The sequence below is a fragment of the Carassius auratus genome, chromosome 19 (assembly GCF_003368295.1).
Source record: "Carassius auratus strain Wakin chromosome 19, ASM336829v1, whole genome shotgun sequence".
NCBI classification, from domain to species: Eukaryota; Metazoa; Chordata; class Actinopteri; order Cypriniformes; family Cyprinidae; genus Carassius; species Carassius auratus.
This window is the reverse complement of record NC_039261.1, coordinates 12644958-12672121: the sequence shown is the minus strand read 5'-3', so window position 1 is coordinate 12672121 and position 27164 is coordinate 12644958. Positions and strand designations below refer to the sequence as shown.

At 36.2% G+C, this 27164-nt stretch overlaps 1 protein-coding gene across 4 annotated transcripts; it reads left to right on the top strand.

Moving 5' to 3' along the window:
- The first annotated feature begins 4307 nt into the window (after positions 1 to 4307).
- triqk (triple QxxK/R motif containing) lies at positions 4308 to 26821 on the top strand. Of its 4 annotated transcripts, none has more exons than XM_026288952.1 (5): positions 4323 to 4403; positions 4570 to 4657; positions 8150 to 8221; positions 16471 to 16556; positions 25033 to 26821. In XM_026288952.1, the coding sequence occupies exons 3-5, from the start codon at positions 8161 to 8163 to the stop codon at positions 25138 to 25140; spliced, it is 255 nt and encodes an 84-aa protein (XP_026144737.1). In that variant the 5' UTR covers positions 4323 to 4403; positions 4570 to 4657; positions 8150 to 8160; the 3' UTR covers positions 25141 to 26821. The 4 variants fall into 4 exon arrangements, with proteins under 4 accessions (XP_026144735.1, XP_026144737.1, XP_026144738.1 ...); XM_026288953.1 differs by having other exon boundaries at positions 4570 to 4742; XM_026288950.1 differs by lacking the exon at positions 4570 to 4657 and having other exon boundaries at positions 4308 to 4403.
- Positions 26822 to 27164: the final 343 nt, after the last annotated feature.

The window sequence follows — 27164 nt, the reverse complement described above, 5'->3', positions numbered from 1 at the left end:
AAATCAGCTCAGATACACAGCCGAAGATTGGACAGCCCCTCCAGCTGTGATTTTGCTGGACATTTCCTGTCTGCTGGAAGTATAAAAAATCGATTTCACTACATCTTCGCTGAGAAATCTTTTATCAATCCTAAGGACCTGCTATTTGTATGGTTATTTTCTGAGGCCGAAGCTGTCTGGTGCATCTACAGCGCGGGGTGGGGTTCATTGTGAAGGGAACTGCGATATGATGTGCTGATGAGATTTCATTTGTCACTTTAGTTAAGTATGGATTCTCTGACAAGCGTTATTTCTCATGGAGTCATTAGAGTCTCAAGGGACATAAATATCTCCTGAAATACTATTGGCTTGCTGAATAAAAAAATAAACAGACAATTTTTGAAGCAATAACATCCAAAGATATAAGCAAATCATCTTTTTTTTTTCAGTCCAAAATATTCACTGAAGCCTAACCTCTTTGAATTAATCACAAAAGATTGGGTGCAGCATGCAAATGAGAAAATTAATTATGCAAAACACATGGTAAGCAAGTCTCTCCCTCAACAAAGATGGCAGGGCTTATTTAAATATTTGAAAAAGATTTTTGCCCGGAGTCCTTGTGCTATGATAAAAGCTACATGTTGTAAAAGAAACAACATTTACTGCAAATTTTTACTGAATAAACCCTTTTGGGTGTTGAAGCAGTAGCTACATTCTCTTGATCTTGATGGTTCAAAGCAGGGCCGTTGCTAGTGGGTTGAAAGGTGCTGACGATTATAGGGGCCCACGGCGATCTCAACTGACTGGCTGAGGCCAGCATAAAAAGACGAGCCCTCTCCTTCGCGTCCTCCGAAAAACTGTCGGTTATGTCGTAAGTAAAAGTAAGCAGTGGAGAAAGAAATCGGATTTGTATCATTATAATGGATACATTGTCTCTTACTAGCTGCTGTCGGTGTCAATAATGTTAATCCATGAAAATGATAGAAAAAAAAAAAAATCACTCACTGCTCTTAACTGAATTACTTTGTAGTTTTAACAAGAATTTATCCACAGTCAAACCAAAAATTATTCAGTCACCAGATATAATTTTTGATATTTTTATTTTTTTTTACTAGTGGGTGCAGGACTCTATATTTACTTATGTAAGGGAGTATAGCAAAATAAAGTAAACTGTGACTTATTTTATAAATATTTACCCAAAATTGCAGCAGATCAAAATCCATGGGCTGTTGCTAAAACAATTGCTCTATAGGGTTGGAAATATGCCCTACAACAAACCCAACCCTAAACCTACCTGATTGTGTTAACAAATGCAAAACTGATATAAAAACACACTTGTTTATGTAACCGTGCCATTTCAACCCTCTTATACAGTATGCATATTTTAACTGTTTTGTCAAACTATGGTTACACAGGATTCAAACCGGAGCTCCTTGCCCCTCTCAAACCTACCATCTATGAAAACCCATAGGTGTGAAACTGGATATGTGCGTAGCGAACGTTCATAAGCATCAATTTTCAAATCTCCCAGCATACTAATATTGTTTTGAAGTCATAACATGATATAATTCAAGTAATGTGAAAATTACACTTTATTAATCAAAACTCTGTAAATTGGTGTGAAAAGGAATAAAAGGTGTCAGGAGTTTTAAATCCTCTAGTGTTCATTCCTTTTGGAAACTGCAGTAATATGTACTTATTGGTACATGTTTTGCGTCTCACTAAAAAGTGAGACCAGCCATGAGACCAGGTAGGTTTTTTCTTTAGTTGCAATTGCGACCTTTTTACTACATAATGAACACAATTAAGCATTGATTGGTAATTGATTAGTCAACAAAGTATTGATAGTTGTGTTAATATCATCATACTAACAGTTCTGTTCTGTCTACACTTTTGGTTAAATGTAATCCATTACATACCTTTCAAAGTTATCTGACATTACCAAGATGAATTTGTTCTGACACAGTTTAACTCTGAGTTCTTGTCATATTTTATTACCATTTTCTAAACTATAGCAAATAAACTGTGATAATGTGAGAAATATTGAAGATGCCTGAATAAATTTTGGTTTGGCTGTATATTTATTTTTTTACAGTGAAGACTATGCAGTGCTATTTTACATTTGAATATTCGGTTTCTGTGGACACCTACAAACAAATAAATAGAACGAACATACAAATGAAACAATTTCGAACAGGGCCCACTGGTACAACCTGCACCAGGGTCCCACAAACCCCAGCTACTGTATGGCCCTGCTTCAAAGGACAGCACAGGTCATTACAATTTCATCCACATCCACTTGTTTCGGTTTATCAAAGTGGTGCTAAATTGCTCTGTATCCGTGTTCTCTGCTGAGTAAATAATGTGTTATACAGGCTCATTATAAGCAGATTAGATCTATTAGTTACCGCTGTGCTGTTCTCAAATCAGCTGCCCATAGGAGAGCAGAAAATCATTTTAAACTTCAATAAGTTACAAGCAGTGGCAAGCCTCTCCATAATCCACACTGCCCCAGGCAGCAATAAGACTGGATATAATTATGCAGACCAAATTCAACACAAACAAAAGAAATGGAAATTAGCCTTAAATAAAACAAAAAAAAGGGGAGAGAGGAGTAGAGAAAACAAGTTGGTCTCTTGCTGTCTCCCTCTCGTTTTTTCTTTCATTGTGAAATTTCACATTGTGCGATTCAAAGCATTGTGTAAAGATCGCGCGGTACAAACATGTGGGATTGTTAAGGTAAATTAGCCTTCTCCCTGAGATGCTGTATGTAATTCATTCATGTTTTGCATGCAGGCAACAATGTATGACACATTTTTAAATATTGTATCAGCCCTTATAAAAGCTTTGAACAGAAAATGTGAATTTTGTGAAGGTAAACTTGGTGACATAAAAATAGAGATGTGACATTATTAATCTTTTACCTTAAATTCATTCGGACATTTTACCTCTGTCCCTCAGTGTGATGTGCTAAACTCTTTTAGTTTTTATGCACTCAGCTTATGACTTTGTATACTGCTTGAGGGATTAAATCGAATATTTGAAGAGTTTATTTGCAAAAACAGATAACAAAGGTTTATATATATATATATATATATATATATATATATATATATATATATATATATATATATATATATATATATATATATATATATATATATATATATATATATATATATATATATATATATATATATCATGTTTTTTATTAGGTTATCATGTTTAACCAAAATGCAGTTTGATTCAGATTAACTGGAATGCACAGTGAAAAAACTTGCTAAATTCGTAAAATTGTTAAAAACTGTGTGAACTCTTCATTTGTTCTTGTATAATATTCATATTTGTCTGAAATATACTATTAAAAGACAGATATCACACAGGCCAACTGAAATGACCATGTTCTGATGATGATTTTTGACTGATAAACTAAACATGTATAAATAATAATAATAATAATAATAATAATAATAATAATAATAATAATAATAATAATAAAGCTTTATGCCTTCTAATGACTCAGTTGTGGTAATTTGAATCAGGAAAAGTAATTTGTCTGAACCCCATGCAATCAAACAACTCAACAACCTCATAAAACAGAAAGAACTGAAGGCTATATTATATTTACAAACATGGAGACAATATGGTTGTTGCCTTTATATTTAGGTTGTCTAATTCAAAAGAAAAGTGTTGGAATATATTCCCTCCGGTCTGATAATTGTTCTACTCTATCTGTCCCATTTGTGAGAACTGAACTGGGAAAAAGGGCTTTTATGTACGCAGCTCCATTTGAATGGAATTTACTCCAAACGAAATTGAAATTACAAACTCTGTTGCCTATGGAACATTTTAAATCTATTATTCGGTCACTCGAAGAAGACTCATTGATTTGTAAATGTTTTTAAGTGTTTTAAATTGTACATTTGTTGTTTCAATTTGTAAGTGTGACTGTAACTGCTGTCCATTCTTGGCCAGGACTCTCCTGTGAAAGAGATTTTAATCTCAGAGAGATTTTCCTGGTTAAATAAAGGTCAAATAAATGGATAAAATGGTGCATGAACTATGGGTTTGTAGTTGATTTATTATGCATTTTTATCACACTTCCAAGCCTATAATAATTATAAAGCATTTTTTAATAAAACTATAATATACTTATCTTCAGATTTTAAATACATTGTGTACAGATATATTATACGGACAGATGTTATATGTAAGATGTTTTTATTTCATGTGCGTATGTGTTAGGTCTTGTTCAATACATTTGACATCTTGGTTTTGAAGGTTTGGTTTGTGGACCCGCCCACCTAATGACGTAATGGGTTTCTTTAAAAGGCGTAACTCGTGATTGGCTGAAACACGCATCCATTTGAAATACACAAAGCTGAACCAGGAACTACGTCGAGATTCTTCCCCTCTTTTAAGTGGTAAGTCTATCTCCTCAGAAATTAGGCTCTCGTTTTACACAGCTGTGAATTCTGCCTTACATTTAGATATCTGTTACTGGTCAAGGAAAATAATAAGAATATTTTTTTTGCGTTTTGTTGCGTTTTGCTGTTTTCCAAAGAATCCAAACCTCTGTGTTTGTTTTAGCGCCCGCCCCCCGCACAGTCTGTGATTGGGCAAGACTTTCGGTTTCTGTGCTGTGATTGGATAATTCCGCTGACTGTCATAACTTCAGGTCAGGTTGCAGGAAGTGCATGATACGTTGACAGGATGGGAACTGTAAACAGTGCAATTCCATTACGTGGCATGCAGATGACTCGGTAGTCAACTATATGTTTATTGCTCTGTCTTATAAATCATACTTGTATTGGTTTTTTTTTTTTTTTTTTGTAATTGACGTAGTTATTCATTTGATAAGTAAATGTTTTGTGCTTATACTGATTGATTTCATTGCATGTGTGCCAAGATGCCTTTTGCATGCCACGTAATGGGATTGCATCAGTGAAACTAATGCACATACCCATATAATTACAGATTCTATTCATAATTTTATTTTACATAAAATAAATACAGTTCAGGTCATAATTTAGCTTCTAGCTGCAATCAAGGTAACCTTTTGTATTGAACTTGATTACAAAAAAGTGTAATGCTTTCTTTAATTCATTTTTTAATGCGGTGCTTATTTTAATCTTAAATCCCTTTCAAACCGAAACCTTTGTAGTTTAGCTTCTGAAAAAGGTTTCTGGTCTCAATTTGAGTCTTCAAAGTGCTGGTACACACAGCCCTTGGCAATCTCCCTCTATTTGTGGATCGACCACAGCTCACCCATGGTGTATTTTCTGCAATTTGGGAAATGCTATCTTTGAAGATTTTTATATGCATTAGATTATGCAAGGTTTATGTCTTTTTCTTTTTTTCTTTTCTTCATGTCATTATTTTAGTGTTTTGTCTCTGTTGAATGACCAGGTTAAGCATTTCATGTCTAGTGCAGTGGGGAATTTTGTGTTGAAGTTGTTCCGATTGGTTCCCTCTCCGTGACCTTACGATCTCTTGACTGCTGCTTGAATTATCACCGTTTACAAAGCCTAAGGGTACATGGGCAGAAATAAGACACAAGTTTTTCCGAATATTATGACCATGTTTGCCACTAACAGCCCTGGTCAACTTCCTTTAGCGGTCACACTCATTACAAAGGAAGTGTTTGGTCCTTGCAGGTCATGCCCCTTGGCTTGACTCAAACCATGTTTTGTAAACACAGTAATGGCCCTCTTCCTCTGGCATCTTTGGAAAAGTAATCCAGTTCTCTTTCTCCCACTTTGTTGTTGCGTGTGGAGCTCTTGTAATTACATCAACTTCAAGTAAAGATTAAAGACATCAAAAGTAGGATGCTGAGATGACCCTTGAACTCCTTTTGCATAGGCAGCCAAAGGGGAGGTTTCAGCTCACAGAGTCGTGCCTCAAGAGAGGATGAAAACAGCCTTGTAATTCTCTGTTTTCATGCACCTCTGCACTTCCTCCAGCTCTTCTCTGTTTTCCATGCTAATCAGTCTAGGCTCTCAGCACAGAAGCTGTACACCTTTCCTTGGGAGATCTCTGGCTTATGAGCCAAAATGGATCAGGTCGAAGGTCTACAGCTCGATTTCTCTGGGAGAGAATAGGTCAGAGAGGTTTAAACATCAACAGAAACATAAACTTGCCCTTTGGCTCATGTACCCTTTTTTCCAAGTCTTTAACAGAAGGAGCAGTATTGATTGCAAATAGTATTGTGAGGAGCTCAGAATCTTGATCAAGGGCTCCCTGACCACCTCACAATAAAAACAGCTTATGAGGCTGTAAGTACGGCTAATGCTTTAATGCACTTAACCTATTACCAATTTCTAAATTCCTTGCCTTTCAAATGAACCATTATAGCATACATCACGAGATAAGGTCTGTCACTTCGGTTGCTATGGAAATCAATCTGAGATCTCTATTGAAAAAGTCAGAGCAGTGTAAAGCGAGATGGAGTGTATGCTTCTTTAATGTAAATGGACAATCCCGTCTGTGTTAAACCCCACTTTAATACACCATTGAATGAACAGATGCATTCAAAATACTACATGTGGCAATTTGATAATTTTTTGTATTCTTCTATGAGAATTTTTTTTTTATAAAATTTTTTAGATACAGTGGCTTGCAATATATATATATATATATATATATATATATATATGTGTGTGTGTATATGTATGTATATATATATATGTATATATGTGTATATATATATATATATATATGTGTATATATGTATATGTATTCTGCATGCCACTGTGCATATACAAAACTGCCTCAATGTTTAATAATATTTGCAGAACTTTTGACTAAAAAATCAGGGTCATGTGGTCTATCCAGAAGACTAAACTTAAAACAGGAAATCATATAAATGACCCTTGCATTCCCTCATGACTCTGCTTCCAAGTTAATTAATATCTTAAAAAAATCAGTGGTGCAACCCCCTAAATAAGAATGATATTTATTAATTAATAATTAATAATATTTGTAGAAAAAAAAAAAAAAAGTGTTTATCTTGGAAAAAAATATTTACAATTATAATTGAAAATAATTCAAAAGGTGTGTATACGCAAATATTTTATTACTTTATGCTTAATGCCTACACCACATTACTTTTTAAAAAAAAAAATCATTACTGAGTCATTAAAGTAAACCTTTTCTTGAATATGGTAGAAATGTTTTTCGAAAAACCATGTGAAACCAAAATGAATACAAAGAACCAATTAGAACCTTTCTTAGACCTCTGCAAATGCTCCAAACTAGATTTTTAAAATACTTTTGCTTTTCTTTATCATAGACCGTCATATATGTCATTGATCCAAAGTTTCAATCATTTTTATGAATCATTAACTTTAAGTAACACAATTAGCTATTCTGAAAATCATTTTCTACCCACATTTGAATAAATTCACAATACATCATTTTGACCGGAGGCATTCAGCATAGTGCAATTTAACACAAATTCACTAGTGTAAGGGTGGTTTGCGGGCATGGGAAGACTTTCAAATAGACTATGTCTCGGATCGACCTTCGCATGATTGAAATGTTTGTCCCTTGCCACCTCTGGGGATGTGCCTTACATCAAATTCCTCTTTCTAGCTTCAAGATGCTTTCTGTCTTACATAATCACCCATGACTTTTGCAGCAATTTAGGATGTGATGCCCTGAAAGTGTAGTTCACGGCTGTGGTTCACAACTGGTGGGTCACAACCTGAAATAAAAAAAGTGAACTAGAGGGAATTAACTTCTAAATGTCAGAGGTTTAGTGGCATTTTCTCATCCTTAAATCCACAAGAAAGAAAGTTACAAAATTGTCAGTAGTTCTCAAAGTCAGTCTGTTGTGTTAATAGGATTTGTGAATATTTTATAGTTTTGCATTGAGTCACATTGCCATTCAATGTAAAATCTGGTTCTTGAAGCAAAATTGTTTGAGAACCAATGTTCTGGATAGTTTGTAGATGATCAGTGTTTATCCATTAAGTGAGCTTTTGTAGTATTCCCATTCATGTGCATTTAGTATTTTGAGCCTTACCCATAGCATATGTGTACTTGAGGACTGCAGTAGCATTTTTCATTTGATTATTTTAAGCAAACAGACACAGAGCTCTCACTGTTCACTGTTTTTCCTCACTCTTTCCTCATACTTGGTGTATTTTACATTCTGTCTCTCTCTCAGGTGACTCAAGGATGGGGAAAAAGGATGCAAGTTCTGTCAAGCTGCCGGTCGATCAGTACCGTAAACAGATCGGTGAGAACCTCTGTGCTTTCCAGGAGGCTTTATTTTTTATTATGGATGTTAGTAACCTTCATCAAATATTCATCTGTTGTTTTCTTAAAGAGGGTCTGAAATGTTGCCTTTTCTCCCTCATTTCAGCCACTGTGATTATATTGCTTATAAATTTTACGCATGAACAGACTTGATGATCAGAATGCTGAGCTGGGAACAACCGCATGTATTGAACAGTCTTCATGTTTAGCTTCTATAGTCTCCATTTTTCTCTGACTTGTGCTTTCTATTGTATAATTTAGCACACAGCTTTAGAGGAAACAATCATTAGTTTTGCCTCCTCTTTCTTAACCAAGGCACTGTACGGCCTATCAATCATAGAAGTACTGGTTAGCATGCCAGCTGTGATAGCGGAAGGAACATGGGGCTTGTTTTATAACTTAGACAATGTCAGTATAGATGCTAGGGGCTATATGAGGAGAAACAGCACGGTAAACATCTAGCAAAGCTGTATAAATGACATTTCTCCAATAGCAAATCCAGTTCATTCTGGTAAAAGACCAACGTTTAAGGTGCGAGTTTGGTTGGTTGTGCATGTAACAAATTCACTGAGAGAACAACATTGATAGTGTTGAAAGGAAATGGTAGTTTATTCTGATTTACAGTAATGTTAAATGTAGTACTGTGAAAAAGTATGGAGTCAGTAGATTAAATAAATAAATCAGTACTTTAATTTATCAAGGACATATTAAATTATTTAAAAGGTGACAGTAAAGTGTCTGTCTGTCTGTCTGTCTGTCTGTCTGTCTGTCTGTCTGTCTGTCTGTCTGTCTCTCTCTCTCTCTCTCTCTCTCTCTCTCTCTCTCTCTCTATATATATATATATGTATATGTATATGTATATATATATATATATATATATATGTATTCCATTTGAAGAGATTATATCAAAATCAAGCTATTGTCATTGAACACAGTAATTACAGAGCAGGAACCTGCCTCCACCTAAGCTCCGCCCACAGAAAAAAGTCAGTGTTTACGAACAGAAAAAGGGTCAATAGAGAAGTGTTATTGTTTTTGGTTCTATTTACTGAAGGAGGCGGGAACCGGCAGACAATCAACTGAAACTTTGATCATCAAAATAAACACAAAACAGCGCAACAGCCCCTCGCGGACGACTGTTGCGCACAAATAAAAAGCAAACACAAAATAAAGTCCAGGCCTGGTCCTCTCTCATTCGTCACTGTCGTCGCTCCATTTTTATATCCCTCCATCTCCTCCGTGGGACTCGAGACCGGTGGGTCGAGCAGGTGTTCCTCATTTCCCAATCACTCCACCGGCCTCGCTTCTGTTCCCACGTCTCTTGGCCCCGCCCCAGTCGTCACATATGTATATATGTGGATTTTTATTTTATGGATTCCTTTTGAAATGACTGGATTTCACCCCTTAAAAAATTATCTGAACAAAAGGTGCTGTTAGTCCAGTTGTATCCTCCATTATAAAAGAGGTTCTTCATTTTCATTGGAGGGATGAGATATGGAGACAATGTTCTATAATGGCACTAAAGCAATGTCTTTTTTCCATTGGCACATCGCTGATGTAATTTGCAACACACCGTGCCGATATAATCTCCCTGCAGAAAGAACCTGTCTTATGCACATGATTTTATGCGAGTTCATATCGCAGCCTTTAGTAGGACTATTAAGCTTGCGTTGCTCCGTCACCTTGCCTTATTGTGCTTGTGCTGCATGACTGTGCTGGCAACATAACAAGCTGAACTCCTGCTGGAGCCTTCGAATCTCAGACATATCCCATTTTGTTTTCTTTCTTTTGCGTTTCATCAATTCAAAGTTGTAACAGCAGGTTGTGGACAATTGAGCCCCCCCACACCCCCACCCAGTCCTCCCTCTCTTTCCCTCAGTTTGCTTTGAAAAGAAGTCTATATCAGCCTATTTCAGAGAATCGCTGTTTAACAAAAAAAAGCTCCCAAAATAGCGTAAAGCAACACAAAGGAAGAATACACATCATAATTTGAGATTGTAATGGGAAGGTAATTTTTATCCTGACAGGTCTTGCTTTTCTCTCTCTCTCTCTCTCTCTCTCTCTCTCTCTCTCTCTCTCTTTTTTTTTTTAGGAGAGAAAGCTTTTGTGATGTCAAGTACTTTGTAGAGCTGCAGTAGACACATTGACTTTAAATACTGTTATTAAGTTGCATAATGGACTCCGGAGAGCTGTCAACCACCAAAAGGGTTCCTCAGGTCTGTGTGGTCATCCCCCTTGAGTCAAGATCATTCACAGCATCCTTTCTGCCTTTGTCCAGCAATTATTTGCATGACCAAACACTCAGACACATCCCTGCCTATTAACTATCTCTGTTTGTGAGCATTTTTGTGTGAATGTGAAGCTGATCTGTATATGGTCTTAATATCTCTAATATGAGGGCTGTATGGAGCTTGTATGTTACAGATCTTCTCAGTTCTCAGGCAGAACGCTCTCTTGTGCATCACAGTCATGTCACAGTGTGTAAAGGTTGCACTCTCTCCCTCGGTGTATAGACAAAAACTCTCTATTTTGTGTCAAATGAGTCTATTTGTTTACAAAGGCAGAGTTCTTTATTTTTGACCTCTGTGCGTTCCCAGTACATGTGCTGCATTCAAATTGGGCACATAAAGGCCTGTTCACACCTAATCTGTTAGCCTGGTGTTAAGCTGAAAATAGTGTTTAGCCTGGAAGTACTGAGGTCACACTTTAGTTGGGGACCAATTCTTGCTATTAACTAGTTGCCTCTTAGCATGCCCATTATTAACATATTGGCTGTTTATTAGTACTAATAAGCACATATATTCTGCATGACCATATTCTACGTCCCAAAATTAACAACCACCTTACTAACTATTAATAAGCAAATTAGTTGTTTGAGGCAAAAGTCATAGTGAATGTTTTTTTTTAATAGCATGAATATATAATTATCAGTGTGACATTTATTTTTTTGCTTAGCTATTTTTGTATTTCTTTTTATTTTATTTTAGTTATTTCAATAAAACTATTTTTTTTTTACACTGATGCTTTGTTGTTGTTTTTTTTTATTAAGAAAAATAATCTCCCCAATATTTAGATCAGTGGTCAATAATTTGTATTTTTTTGAATTTTTTTTTTTTTTTTTTTTTTTCATGTCAGAACATTTCTATTTGGTTGCTTATAATATAATACCGTATTTTTCGGGCTATAAGTCGCACTAGACTATAAGTCGCATTTATTTAGAACCAAGAACCAAGAGAAAACATTACCCTCTCCAGCCGCGAGAGGGCGCTCTATGTCTTCAGTTTAGACTACAGGAGCGCCCTCTTGCGGCTGGAGACGGTAATGTTTTCTATTGGTTCATTTCTCTTGGTACATTTTTCTTGGTTCATGTCAAATTAATTTTTATAAATAAGTCGCACCTGACTATAAGTCGCAGGACCAGCCAAACTATGAAAAAAAAGTGCGAATTATATTCCGGGTAAGTGTGACATTTTGGCATACACTCTTAAAATAAAGGTGCTTAAAAGGTTCTTCACAGTGATGCCATAGAAGAACCAAAGGTTCTTTAATGATCCATTCTTTCTTATCTTTTAATAATCTGAAGAACCTTCTTTCGCCACAAAGAACCTTTTGTGAAACTGAATTTTTTAAGAGTATAGAATATTTCTTGCTTTGTTTACCAGGGTTGGACAGTAGGTTTTTTTTAAACTTTCTTGCATTCATATAACAGGAATAATTGCAGAGAGCTTTTCTGCACTCTCCAAAGAGCTTGTTTTCTCCCGTAATGAAGTGCAATTTGTGAATTAGCCAGATCATGTTTGAAAAGCGCTGGGCTGAAGGGAAGGGAATCTGTCTGTGGATGAGGAGTCATGTCTTTTGAAATGAAATCAGCTGCAGCAGTTTTGAAAGGCACCTTTGGCCCTGTGGCTTGATTCTTGTCACTTTCCTGTCAACATCTGACAGCACAGTGTGTACGGAGAGGTCATACCGCTCAAGTACACAGGAAACAATGGCATGCTATATTAGAGAGGCTCCACTCCGCTTTTGGTAAATAAATTGGGGGAGATATCGCTCTGCGGTAATGCAGTTGAATGGTGATTAATGAGCGAAGGTGCGTTCAAAGCCCGCTTCTGTATCGCTGGCCAATTTTAAAGCAACCGTGGAGAGACAGCAAAGCCAAGAAGGCCATTGAGTCGTCATCATCAGCGAGTGCTCACGCAGAGAGAAATGCCTCATTGAACTCGATGGCACGTGATACAGCGTACTGGCAGGGCCACAAAGTCTCGCTATATAAACAATTTATTTCAAACTCTGATATGATTACAATTAACTATTCATTTGGAACAGATGGCTGAGGCTGTTTGTTGTGGGTATTTACACCACAACAGGAAGTTTCAAGAAAAATAAGACACACACCTAATCTGTCCCAGTTGGCTTGGAACAAAACGAGTTTTGCTTTCAACACCATGTAAAATCTCCGCAGGTGCAAGCGTAAACTCCTGTAGACACTAAGAGAGACACAAATACAGTCATAATGTGTTGAAGGATTATATGTTTGGATTTTTATATTTTTGCCAAGTAAGACGTGTTCCTGGATCAACATCTTTTGTCCAAAAATACAGACTTAACCCAATCCCTACCCTTAAACCTAAACTTACCACCAGTGATTTATTCTTAAAATCAGTGGGAAATGATAGCTGATCAACAAGAGTGTAAAAGTACCTTACCCTGATTGTAGGCCTAAAACTGAAAGGTATTTCTCATTTCTGATTGGTTGATGGGAATGATGTTCCTGGATCAACAAGGATGTTTGTCTAGGAACATGTTGTACTTGGTGAAATCACGCTCACCATGGATGCACAGACTAGACCGGCTAGACAATGGCACTGACTGTCATTAGGTATTGGGACTAAATCCTTACACCCACTGTCAGACCCTACGCCTGTGCAGTGGGTCCTGGGTTCCTCCTGGTGCCAGGCAGTTCCCGGAGGATGAAGGAATTGATAACACTGAATGGCCCTTACACTCGCTTGACTTAAATCCAATAGAACACCTCTGGGACATTGTTTCGTCCATCTGACACCTCCGGGTTGTTCCCCATTGAGATCTGATGCTATTTCAAAGTGTTCCTTTTATTTATTTATTTATATCATTTTTTTTTTTAGTCTGAGTAGTCTATAATCCTACAAATTAATACAAATAAATATACAGAACAACCATATAGTATTCACAGGTAAAATAACCTATTTATTTTTCTGTTTGGATAATAATAAGATAAATACTATTAGGATACTTTATTCAGAAGTCAAACTATATCCACAATTGAAATGTTTACCTTTACAGTTAGACATTATTCAAAAACATTTCTCACTATTCAGATCACAAAACAACTTTGCTTATAATATAATAATAATAAAAAAATATATATGTTTTTATTATTGTTGTTGTTATCAAAACCATTTTTATCATTGTAGTCTAATAAAGACTATATCAACAAACATAAATAAAAAAATAAGTAAATAAAGCGTAAATTCAGTCAATACTAAAGCTTCTTTTGCCTTAACAAATGCAATAATCAAAACGTCTACGTTAGATTGCAGTAATAAAATGTATAATATGCAGTTTTAATATTGTTCTTTTAAAAGTGATTGCTGACACAGATCATACTCTGAATAATTTAAAGGGTTGTACTGTGTGCCATCATGGTTACATGGTGTCCCTGTAAATGCCCCTGCAACATTTTACTCTATTTTCTTATTTAAAATGACATTCTTTTTATTTAAAATATACATTATTATTATTACTTTGTTGGTTTGATTGCTTCTGTTGTTCTCATTTGTAAGGCACTTTGGATAAAAGCATCAGCTAAATGATAAATAACTGTAACAATTACTGCGGAAAGCTTGCCTGATGATTAGGCCAACAGCAAAAGTTGCTAAGACTGGTCAGTAATGTTTTCAAGGTGCGAATGGTCAGTTCAGTTTAGTATTTTGCACCGATGATTGGCATTAATGCCCTGCAGTCTCTTCCCACAGAGACCAAGCTGAGAACTATTCCACAAGTCTCTGCAAACAAACACACTGTTCATTATTTAACATCCAAGTCTCTACCGAACCAAGCCATCATTCAGCACTGGAACACAATAACAGGATGTTTACCTCTGATAATGGCCTCTCGCAGGCCTGCGTCGCACACAGAAGGTGCACCATAAGGCAGAAGAGACCTGTGAAAGTCCCCGGGGAGGGGTCAGTGTCGAGCTTAGGCGTCTGAGAGTATCCAGCCCGGCAGTCTGCTGCTGAAGATGGATAAGGACACTCTCTCTTTCCCCGACTCCATGTAAATAAGTCTTAATGAGGCAGGAGTTGCACTTGAAATGGCCCCTGTGTGTCAACAGCTCTCACAGAGACCTTGAGTCTAACCCGAGTCTGCTGCAGCCACTGAGGACGGCCCCCTCCTTTGCCCACCAAGCTGTTGCCTTCCCACTTTCTCACTTCTATTCCTTCGTTTGTTTGTTTCTAATTAGAGACACCACGTTCCTCGCACACCTTGCACACAATACGCTCCAGGTGGTGGCTTTGCCGGCAGGTTTGTTGCAGTTCTTGCCTGATAACTGTCACTGAGGTGAACTAGTGCGCTCAAGATTTGCTCTCCGTGTTAACAGAGCACTAGCACTGCTTACTGCATACTGTGTGCAGTATGCAGTGCACTCTGTATACTGCCTACTGTTTCAAATAAATAGGGTGCGAAATCATATGCATTCCCATAGGCAAGTGGGTAAATGACACTTACTATATTTATGTTGGTTTCATGTGGTTTTAAAAATAACTTATGTTTTTCAGAAGTTTAAATATACCTTAAAAATAATGCCATGTAACCAAGTGAAAAAGTGAAAGTGAAGTGACGTGTGGCCAAGTATGGTGTCCTATACTCAGAATATTTTCTCTGCATTTAACACATCCAACTGCGCGCACACACACACACACCCGAAGCAAGGGGCAGCCAAGGTGCCCGGGGAGCAGTTGGGGTTTCATTGCCTTGCTAAAGGGTCTCACCTCAGTCATTGTATTGGAGGGGTTATTAATAAATAACAAAAAGTAAAAGTTTAATAATACAAATTGTATCTTTACTGTGTACACATCTTTAGAATTATTTCCACAAATATTTTAAAATATATTCTAATGTTTTGTTTTTGGTAACACTTTATTTTAAGTTGTTGTTGTTACACTGGTTACATGTACCTACTATTATAATAACAATAAATTATGCATAATTACATGTAAGTAACCTTAGGCCAAACCATAACTTAAATAAAGTAAGTACATGTAGTTAATTAATATTACCCAGTACTTAAAGGTATAATTGCAATGTAACAAGGACACATTTACAGTACATTAAATTATGGTACTCCATTTTAGCTGCACCATATGACCCCAATTAAAAAAAAAATGAATAAGTAGTGAATCAGTTTTCTTAGTGTTTTACTCCCTTCTTTTTTGTCTAATAAATAATAAACAATTAAGGCTTTCTTTTTAATATAAGGTTTTAATTTCATTATCTTAATGTGTTTTTCTTCTTCATAACGAAAACAGGACATACATTTTTGACATTATGCCTCCAAAAATATCAAAATGATTTTTTGTTTTTCTGAAATAAAAAAAAAGGTCATTATTTAAAAGGTGCAAGTCATTATATGCATGAATAGCATTTTATTTTATTTAAAAATAAAAACTAAAAAAAAAAATTCAAGGACAAAAAACACTGCAGGTAATAGGGAAACCAAGAACATTTGGGGGCATTTCTTTTTATTCAATTTTGTGTAAAAGCCACTTAACTTTTGCCCGTCTGATCCAATTAAAAAGTCAATAATTAATGTGGAATAAATGAGTTTGTGATAGTCCATCTTTGTATATTTAAGATAACCTCAGACTAATTCAGTCATGCATAAATTAAATACTAATTTATCTTGTATAAGATAGTACAGAAGGTTAACAGGATCATATTAAGTCATGTTAATAAGGATTAAAACAGGCAAATACATTAAGGCGAACTAAGAATGCTTCAGCAAAATGCATTAGTTTAATGATTCGTAATAGAACGCTGATGAATACAATAGCAAATGCATTATATTTGTTTTATTAAAACATTATTCAGCTGTTAAATGAAGAAAGCTTTCAGCCTAACTCAAAATGCAAATGTAACTCCAAATGTCACATGGCAGGAATGACCCGAGTGCCTCGTTTTTTCTCTCAGGAAAACAGGATTACAAGAAAACCAAGCCGGCGCTGCGAGCCACTCGGCTGAAGGCGGAGGCGAAGAGGAGTGCTCCGGGAATCAGGGTGAGATGGCTGTCTTTCATTCTCATTACCTCCCCCTCTATCCCAAATGATCCCTTTCTCCCCCATCTGCCAAACCACACACACACACACACACACACACACACACACACACACACATTATTCATCACACCTCTCCAACCTGAGAGCAACTCAAGCAGTCTCCATATTGATGAGGCAGAGAAGAGCTGTTTGACTCTCAGAGGAGTAGCTCTCTTTCTCCCTCACCATCTCCTTTGCTTTCTCTCGATTTTTCTTTTCCTCTCAGCTGTCACTCCAGAATAATAATCGAGAGTTTGAGGAAAAAGCTTTTTATTCACTGTCTTTGTGTTATTTCTGTGTATTAATGACACTGGCTTGGTCAAATATAACAGTCAATGTTGCTTTTACTGTATTAACCTTTGGTGCATAATTTGTTGTGGACATGACATCTCAAATAATACCCGACTATATAGACTTGCACTGAAAGAGAAATTCGTCCTGTATATAAAGACTGGTTTCAAAGAGATTGTAGTTTTGTGTAGTTCACCCCCCCAAATATTTTATTTTTAATTTTTTTTGTCATAGTCACCAAACATATTTGATTACCAACATTCTTCAAAGTATAGACTCTTATGCTTCACAGAATAAATATCATACAGGTTTGGGATTATATGAGGGTGAGTAAATGATGACAGATTTTAGTGTGAAATATTTTTATTATTCTTTTTTTAAGTGTATTTTCTATTTATTTAATTATTAGTTTTTATGTGAACATTAATGTATTGATGCATGTATTTATTGTTAACTTTATTAATCAAAACAACTGCTTTCAAACGATCTGTGAAGATACTCTCTTCGTCCCTGTTCATTTTGGCAAGGGTGTTATTTTTGGTTGGTTCTTGGCATGAGAATTTGTGGTGCAATATGTTTTATCAGTTCTCTCAGAATCCAGAGCTCCACATTGGGAACTGTTGCCAAAACCGCTAGTATCCATGCGAAGACCTCTCACTAACAACAGTGATCTGAAACTAATTCATAATTCATAAGCTGCAATATTTTCACAGTGGACTGAACAATGTAGAAACATAGCTGAATACAGCTTAAAACATTGCGCTTGCTTGTATTGGGTTTAGTTTGGTATGAAGAAATCAAATGTGAGGGCTGAAGATTAACTGGTCTTAGCAACTCCAATTGTTATTGCTAGAAAGCCAAGCCCTCATTACAATTCTTCTAAGTCTCATTAGTCTTTTATCCAATTACTGAGAGCTTAAAACAGAGAAAATTATTTACATGAATTCCATGTGCATGTTTTAAGAACCTTCTCGCCCTTAATGGATCCAAATGTTCGTTTGGGACATTTGGGAGCAATTAAATGTCTTTCCATAGGTATGCGTGAAGCCTATGAGCTCAGTGGATAAAATATCTGTTTACTGCTGAAAGCAGCATCCCCTCATTCTGTCAGAAATGTAGTTTATGGCGTACAGATTTGGTCATTGACTTGGCACATTTCTGAGGAACGTGGACGCCGATTTGTTTGTTCTGGTTCGTAATGTGACTAATGGACCCCTGAGCTCCAAGCTTGAGTTTTGTTCTGGTGAGCGCTTCTCTGCGGTAGGTCTCCTTGGCTTTGGTTTTCTGAGGAGTTGACTCGTACTTTTACCACTTGTTTTTCCACAGGCCATTTTCTCTTGGCAAGTGGCTCTCCATCTATGACCATCCCTCACTCAACCCGCCCAAACACACACACGTTCCTCTTTTTCGTCTCCCATCGTTCTTTAGCGTTGCTCCCATTAGTTAGTTCTGTGTGAGGCTCAGGAGAGCAGGTTGAGGCTGAGGTTCGGGCCATCCTGGGTCCGTGTTGGCAGTCTGCTCAATCTGCTGTTCTCCACTTGTAGGCCAGTTGGTTTGCTGGGATCCTGCCTGCCAGCTTGGGGAGGCAGCGGGCGCTCAACCACCTGCTGTGGGCACTGCTTGGCTCCCTGGTGCATGGCTGAGCGGATGGCATCACCTGGCATGGAGTAGAGGTGCTGGCGGCCTCAGCTGTGTGGGGCGCCTGGCCTGAAAAAATCGGTGCCAACTCTCGAGCCCTGGAGCTGAATATTGAAAGCCTGCTGGCCAACTTTAACTGTTTCACTCTTCAGTACATTCCATTGCATGCATAAATGGGTCCCAGTGATTTTTATCTAATGTTATAAAATGCCCAAAAGTGCCGTAGCAGTACCACATTTTTGAACATGTTGATACCTTCTGGCGGAAGACGCCACCACCAAGCCTCTGAAATAAATGTTTAATTAATTTATACATTTTAGTGAAATAAAACCAGAAGTATAGTCTAGAATTAAAATTTAGTTGTTAATGTTTAATTAGAAAATTCTGTGTTTTGTCGGCGCTGATTGCCTGTGGTCAGTGCACTGATGTATATGTCAGTGTTGTGCTATAGGTGTCCAGAGTTCGAATCCCGGGTCGAATCCCGGTTCAAGGACTTAAATAAGGATTAAGTAAGACACCAGCACCAGGCCTCTGAATTTAATTAAGTTATGTATCCTTAAATTATATAGAAGTATAATTTTAGTGGAATGATACATCGCGTAATCTAGAATTTAACTGTTTAGTTGTTCATGTTCAGTTGGAAAATCAATCAATGTGGAACAATCAATTCTTAGAATATTGAACAATTCTTAGAATTCAAATTGTGTCATACATGTTCATTACTATGACCATGTATGACAATAATTCTGTGAATTATAAATAAGGCTAAAAATTACATTAGGGATTCATAGATATTTAAAAATTCTGGTAAATAACCGTTTTTACTTTTTGCTTGTTAAGCAATAAATTGCACATATGAAATTTCTATTTTATTTTGTCTAAATAAATTAAATCCAAGAATATCGATAAGAAATAACAGTAAAAACTAAAAACGTAATTTTAAATCCTAATAATCAGTTGTATAATGTACATTATAAAATGGAAGTTTATTACGTACATTTTACAGTGTTATCAATTATTATTTTTCTTAGTGTAAATGCATGAATAAATATACAGTTTTGACTGTAATATAAAACCGATATCGGCTAATCATTGACATGGCACTAATACAATACATCCCTAAACTAAATGTAGTAGTTGTAGACATTGCTTTCTGTATCACTAGAAGACAAGACCCTGAGCTCTCTCATAAAAGAGTTTTTTAGATCATATGTGTGTCTCAGACCTGCATCTTTCGCTGTATGCAAACTGCGTTTATGAATCCAATTCACACCTCTGTTTATACAGTCCGTCAACACTCATATGAGTGAAACTTTCAGTTTTATGCCTCAAACACACACCCTTCCTCTCTCACAAAGACGCTGAAGCACGGCAGCCAGCGGTCGGCAGAGGGTGAGGTATTACAGCACACCTGGGTCGGCTGAGATAATTACACAACCACTTAACACGGGGAAAATCCCACTTCAGCTGTTTCTGTTGGATGCTGATGCCGTACCACACCTGGCCGTGAGGGCCAAAGTTATGAACACAGGACTATAGGAGAAAATACCACAGAATTGTGTGAAACCAGAAAACCGTGAGAATTCATACAAGGACACATGAGGAGATGCGAGTGTGTGTGTGTGTGAGAGAGAGACAGTGGCCTGTCGCCAGATGAATGGGAACTCACTCCCGGCATGCCACAGCTGCTGCTGAGAGCCACATAATGCTGTTGGGAATATTCCAGCATTTTCCATCAGAATGTGGGAGACTGAAGTGTAGGCCACTGAATTACTAGCGTCCTCAAGACAACAAGGTCCCCTCTTTTCACTCACATACCCTCATCTGACAATTTCATTTTCATGCAGCCTCCTCTGGACTTACTGTATATATTTTTCCTATCAAAGAATATGAGACCACATCTGTATTCATGGCTTTTTAGTTTTCATGATTTTTTTGGGTCGAAAAACATGATGCTCCTTTTTCTGTCCAACTGTACTTAAACAAAAATAAACCACAAATGCAGAATGGTTGTTATTGGTAACTAAAATCATTTAAAATGATTTTAGTAATTGGAATAAAGTTGATATACAATAAAATTTAGATTTGCTAAATTAATTTTATATATATATATATATATATATATATATATATATATATATATATATATATATATATATATATATATATATATTATATATATAATATATATATAATATATATCTCACACACACACACACACACACACACACACATTCATACATAGATACATGCATCTCAATAAATTAAAATGCTATGGAAAAGTTCATTTATTTCAGTAATTCAACTCAAATTGTGAAACGTGTATTAAATTATTCAAAGCACACAGACTTAAGTAGTTTAAGTCTTTGGTTCTTTTAACTGTGATGATTTTGGCTCCCAATCAATTCAAAACACCTGCAAAGGTTTCCTGAGCCTTCAAAATGGTCTCTCAGTTTGGTTTCAGTAGGCTACACAATCATGAGCCACAATTATTAATTGCCAAAGAAGCTGGCTGTTCACAGAGTGCTGTATCCAAGCATGTTAACAGAAAGTTGAGTGGAAGGAAAAAGTGTGGAAGAAAAAGATGCACAACCAACCGAGAGAACCGCATCCTCATGAGGATTGTCAAGCGAAATCGATTCAAGAATTTGAACTTCACAAGGAATGGACTGAGGCTGGGGTCGAGGCATAAAGACCTGTCAAGGAATTTGGCTAATTTGGTTGTCGTATTCCTCTTGTTAAGCCACTCCTGAACCACAGACAACGTCAGAGGCATCTTCCCTGGGCTAAGGAGAAGAAGAACTGGCTACAGTTGTCTGTGGTCCAAAGTCCTCTTTTCAGATGAGAGCTTTTTGTTTTGAATTTCATTTGGAAACCAAGGTCCTAGAGTCTGGAGGAATTGTGGAGAATCTCATAACCCAAGTTACTTGAAGTCCAGTATTAAGTTTCCACAATCTGTGATGAATAGGGGTGCAATGGTTTTTCAAAAAACAAAAGTCAATGCACCCGTTTACCAATACATTTTGGAGCACTTCATGCTTCCTTCTGCTGACCAGCTTTTTGAAGATGCTGATTTCATTTTCCAGCAGGATTTGGCACATGCCCACACTGCCAAAAGCACCAAAAGTTGGTTAAATGACCATGGTGTTGGTGTGCTTGACTGGCAAGCAAACTCACCAGACTAGATTCTCTATGGGGTATTGTCAAGAGGAAAATGAGAAGCAAGAGACCAAAAATGCAGATGAGCAGAGGGCCACTTTCAAAGAAACCTGTGCTTCCATACCACCTCAGCAGTGCCACAAACTGATCACCTCCATGACACTTTGAATTGAGGCAGTAATTAAAGCAAAAGAAGCCCCTACCAAGTATTGAGTACATTTACAGTAAATTAAAATACTTTCCAGAAGGCCAACAATTCACTAAAAATGTTTTTTTTATTAGTCTTTATGAAGTATTCTAATTTGTTGAGTGAATTGGTGTTTTTTTTTTTTTTTTTTTTTTTTTTTTTTTAATGTGATGTATTATTATTAGAAAACATTTTTATATCAAATCAGTCAGTTTGGTCTAACTAAAATGTATGATTTTTTTTTTTTCACATGACTATAGAAAAATACAAAACTGGAAATGATATCGAGAGGACACCTGTAGATGACTGTGTCAAGGTCATAACCTTTTGGTCTTCATAAATTAAAGACTATGTTAATATTTGTAAACCAAAAAATACTTTGAGAAAAAAAAAAAATATTTTTTAAATACAGTCTTAAATGTATATGCAAATATTTTCATAATGTTACTTGCTTGAACCTCTTTACATTTTTATAGTGATTATTTTTTTATTTTTTTTAAATAAATGGACAGTCTTATTAGCCATTGACACTCTTGTAAACGGGGCACATTTGAACTACTTTGTCCCTTTGTTGCTATTCAGTCTGTATTTAAAAATTTAGAAACATTTCACCAGAGACAAATGCAAAACAATTCCTTTTGGATGCGATGACACTTAGGCTCTGACACAAAGTGGTTAAATAATGAACTTGAATCAGTGTGAGCCTCTGGTAATGTATGAAACTAAAGTGCATGAAATTTAAAAGTTTTCCAATTAAGAGAGGCTTAAGCTGTTTGGAGCCTGGCTGGAACAAGATAAATGCAGCGGGCAGCGAGTGCTAATGAGGACATACACACTGATGACTGCCGCCACAGCTTGTACACAGATAGTCATGGCCGTCGTGGATGCTTTTAATAGCCCCTTACAATTTATCTGCTAGAATTATTATTAGCCTCCTGTTTGCTGGGTGGCTTATCTCTGTCTGCTCGGGGTTCATGTGCATGCTGCTCTGTGTTTGATGTGTGTGTGCATGTGTTTATGTGTGAATGAACACAGGAGAGGGAATAGATGGATGTGTGTGATTTATTATTTCTCTGTCTTTCTGTCCATCTTTCATTCTATGTTCTTCTGTCTTTGAGGAACATTCTTTAAGGCGTCTACAGGAGGATGCATGATGCCATGGATTAGTGATCAAACAACAGGCAAAATCATTGTCATTCATCACATTCCTTTAGCTTATTAGTGAATTAAGTTCTTGTTTCACAGGTTTTATATTTGATTGGATTGGCTAGCAAATATATAAGTGCAGTCGCGCTCATGTTTACACACCCCTTTTTCATTCATTCATTCATTCATTCATTCAGAACAGATTTGGAAAAAAATAGCATTCACTTGCTCACAAAATGGATCCTCTGCACTGAATGGGTGCCATCACATTTAAAGTCCAAACAGCTGATTCAAAACATCACAATAATTAATAATAAGTAATTCACCCAACTCTAGTCCATCAATTTAAAGTCTTATGAAGTGGAAAGCTTATGTTTTTCAGAAACAAATCCATCAAGACAGTTTTAAACTTCAAACTATAGGAGTCCATGATCCTTAATATTGCTTTCTCCAGTGAAAAAGTAATCTTGTCTGAATCAGGAGAGAAATATGCAGAGATCAAACACCGTTTATAAGCCAAACACCGTTTATAAGCAAAAATGGTCCAAAACCGTTTTAAACAAATATGTTGGAGGATTATTATATGAGCGGATGAGATGGAAGAAGCATTATTATGAATCATGGACTTGTACTTTATCCAAAAACAACGGTTTAAGTTAAAACGCATTCTTTATGGATTTGTTTCTTATGAATATGCAGCTTTTCACTTTAACTAGACATTAATTAATGGACTGAAGTCGTGCTCACTTGGATTACTTGTGATGCTTTTATCAGCTATTTGGACTTTCATTCTGACGGCACCCATTAACTGCAGAGGATCCATTGCTGAACAAGTGATGAAATGCTAAATTTATCTACATCTTGGACGGCCTGAGGGTGAATACATTTTCATCCAACTTTCATTTTTGGTTGATCTATTCTTATGAAAGATTAAACAGGTGTATAATCTTTTAAACAGAAAAAGTTCTCACAGCTTTCTTCAGTGTACTTGCAGTTTTCTCTAATTGTAATTAATAAAAAAAAAAAAAAAAAAAAAAAAAAAAAAAACATCAACTTGTGAATGCTCCAACGAGGGCAAAAAAAGTCCCACAACCATACAAGTTTTGATTAGAAAGTTTGATAACGAGTTATCAAGAAGAAAGAACAATTGCTTTGTTAAATACTTGAGTGCTCTTAATGAAACCGAGGTTGATGAGGAATGTAATTTAACACAAAAGGTAATAAATGACTGCTTTAAATCTAATTCATGCTTGAATACCATTCCTTCAGCCATCATCAATTTAGCTCAGGCATTAAGCTCCCAACAAGTCTTAATTAGAACAAAGACATTTCTGGGAGATTAACTTTCTCTGAGCTTGCTGGGTCTGCCAAACCCTATTTGTGTCACAGCGAGAGGAAAGATAAAGAGCCCAAAATATACTGATACTTCTGCTGAGCATTTGTGGTGTGAGTTACATATCCGTGTTTGGTTATAATCAGTCATGTGTCTATGATCATGCATTGAAAAGAAAGTGTTTCATTCTCAAACTGCTAGATAACGGCATTGAAACATTATAGGTATTTTAAAGCAGTATTAAATATGCATTTTAATAATGCAATAAAAATCTGAAAAATTAAGGCTTAGAACCTTTTTGGCTCTATAGGTTTCCTTATTTGTAGATTTAAAAGGTTCTTACAGTTAGATTATAGTTTCTTCAGATCAGTTGGTTTATGGGTTATTTTTCTGAAAAAATATCAAATAAAAAGTTCTTTATTGAACTTTATGAAGTTGTTCTACAGCTTCAGACTGTAGTTTTTTTATTTAATTTTTTATTTCATGTCTGTATATGTAAGAATGAAACTGCTCATTTCAGAATCATTCTGTTTCCACATTGGCAGATTAATTAAATTATCGAAGTGTATAACATTTTATGAATAATTTGATGCTAGTGCTCTGCCTTAAATTCTTATTAATAGTTATTTATACAATGTTTGAATCAGAAAGAGTAAACTGTTCTTCTTTTTCTCTGATTGCAGGATATCATATTGGTCTTTGTAGCGGTCTTGGTCTTCCTGCTAGTCGTCTATGCTTTCTTCTACCTCAACCTGAGCACAGAGCTGGATCTGGATTTGGACATGGACTGAAGGACTTTTCTTAAAGGATTCTGGGTGGCTCAACCCATGAACCACTCATGGTGTGCCAGCGGTTTCATAGTATTACACATTTGCTATCTTTGTCCCCTTTTATTCAAGCTGACACTGAAAGAAGATTGAGTCTTAAAGTGCATAGAAGCATGAAGTCAAAGATTTTCTTCCCGTGCAGTGTTGATATTCTTTTTGATTATTAATAAAGCTTCACATGTCCCACAGCTTTGGGATTTGAAGAACCAGCTTGTTTTCCATTTGGATCTTTTAGTTTTAAAGGAATAGTTCATCCAGAAATGAAACTTCTGTCATCTTTAACTCACTCTTGTGTCTTTTGAAAAGCATTTGGCTCTCTGCATGAAACACAAAAGGAGTTAATTATATCACAATTTCTATTTTTTTTTTTTTTTTTTTTTTTTGGTATAACACTCGATTTTCACTGAATAGCAAATATCAGTGACAAAGCTATTACCAGGAAATTTCTATGTTGCTTTTTGGAGTTTGACAAAAACTGGTCCATCTTCGTTTTCACTTAATGAAAAAGAGCAGCTCGGCTTCTAAACTTCTTATTTTTGTTCCACAAAAGAAGTCATGCATGTTTGGAATGACATGAAGGTGAGCAAATGATGATTAACTTAAATTTTTTTTGGTGAACTATCCCTTCAATCATTTCCATCTCACTATGGTATATTAGCACAGATGGATTCATTTTTAACCAAATTGGTTGAAATTGTATTACATAATCCATTGGCGATAAAAAATCCCCATCCTATGGAGAAAATTTTTCCGATAAATGAGGGAGACGAGAAGGCATATTGCATTCCGTACCACAAACACTTCTTCCAGATCTAGACATCTCAATGCTGGAGATCAGAGGCAATCTGTGATCTTGTTTGTGTGTGTAATGCTGACATTCTCCGTCTCGTTTCTCGTCATCGTACAGCTCATTAGCATATCAAACATAGCATTCTTTGGTTACTGAAAGCTAAAAGAGCATCAGTGAAGAAACCTAACATTCCCACGTAGACCTTGATGTGCTTTTTTTATGTCACCTCTAGAGATGTATAGAAACCGCACTTGAAGCATCATCAGCCAGCATGAGGTGCTGTTACTTTAAGCTAGCGTGCATCTTTTGATCTATCTCAGAAGATAAAATGCATGGCCCTGCCTTGTTCTCTGACTTCCAGTGCTTCCTTTACACACTGCTGGGCCTGTGTGTGTGTGTGTGTTCGTCAGAGTACAACAGAGTCGTAGGGTGGAAAATGAAAGGCTGAAGCTGATGACATTCAAAGTTCATTTACATTCACTTTGTATAGTGCATTGGATCTCATACAAACGCACAGCAACGACTTATTTCATTCCAGGCCGTGAGAGTTGTTTTATCTTTCCCTGCATGAGGTATATGTGTCTAACTCAGGACAACGGCTTTGCTACTCAACCCTTGTTTTCCTGGGACGTCTGACTGTTATCATTAATTCAAGGATTGATACCCTATTGAACAAAACATTTTTGTAGCCTGTCTTTGATTTGCACTCGAGAGCTTTCCAAATTCTTTCATAGTGAGACCGAACTAAACCAAAACAAAGAGTCCCGTGTTCCTTGTTGACTGTTTTGCTTGTTTTTCTTCTCTTGTTTCTATCATACTTGAGATAAAATAATAAACATTGTCAAAACACGTTGATATTGATAAAAGCTTATTGTTTTTATTTTCAAAATTGTATAACAATGTTGAGCATATAAATAGTATCTGTTTCAGTGCCTTGTTAATGGCAAACAAACACACACACACACACTACCAGAACGAAGCACATTACCCTGTGCACAAAATTAAAGACTCAAGCTGTGTTCACATTCACAAAGTCCCTACACAGTGTTTACTGCACACTTAGTAGGGGGTATCTTTAAAAGATGATTATGTATAAATAGAAATAAGCAAAACGTATTTTAAAACATTCTTATCATTGGCATATCGGCAGTCATTTATCACTCAATATAGGGGTTTAAAATTAGCATGACAAATTATA

Bases quoted from the DNA above. Each gene is read 5' to 3' on its own strand.
- triqk (XM_026288949.1), top strand. From the start codon at position 8,174: ATGCAAGTTCTGTCAAGCTGCCGGTCGATCAGTACCGTAAACAGATCG. The intron at 8,244-16,470 runs GGAGGCTTTATT...TTTTTCTCTCAG, and splicing joins GAGAACCTCTGTGCTTTCCA to GAAAACAGGATTACAAGAAA. The intron at 16,557-25,032 runs GTGAGATGGCTG...CTCTGATTGCAG, and splicing joins GGAGTGCTCCGGGAATCAGG to GATATCATATTGGTCTTTGT.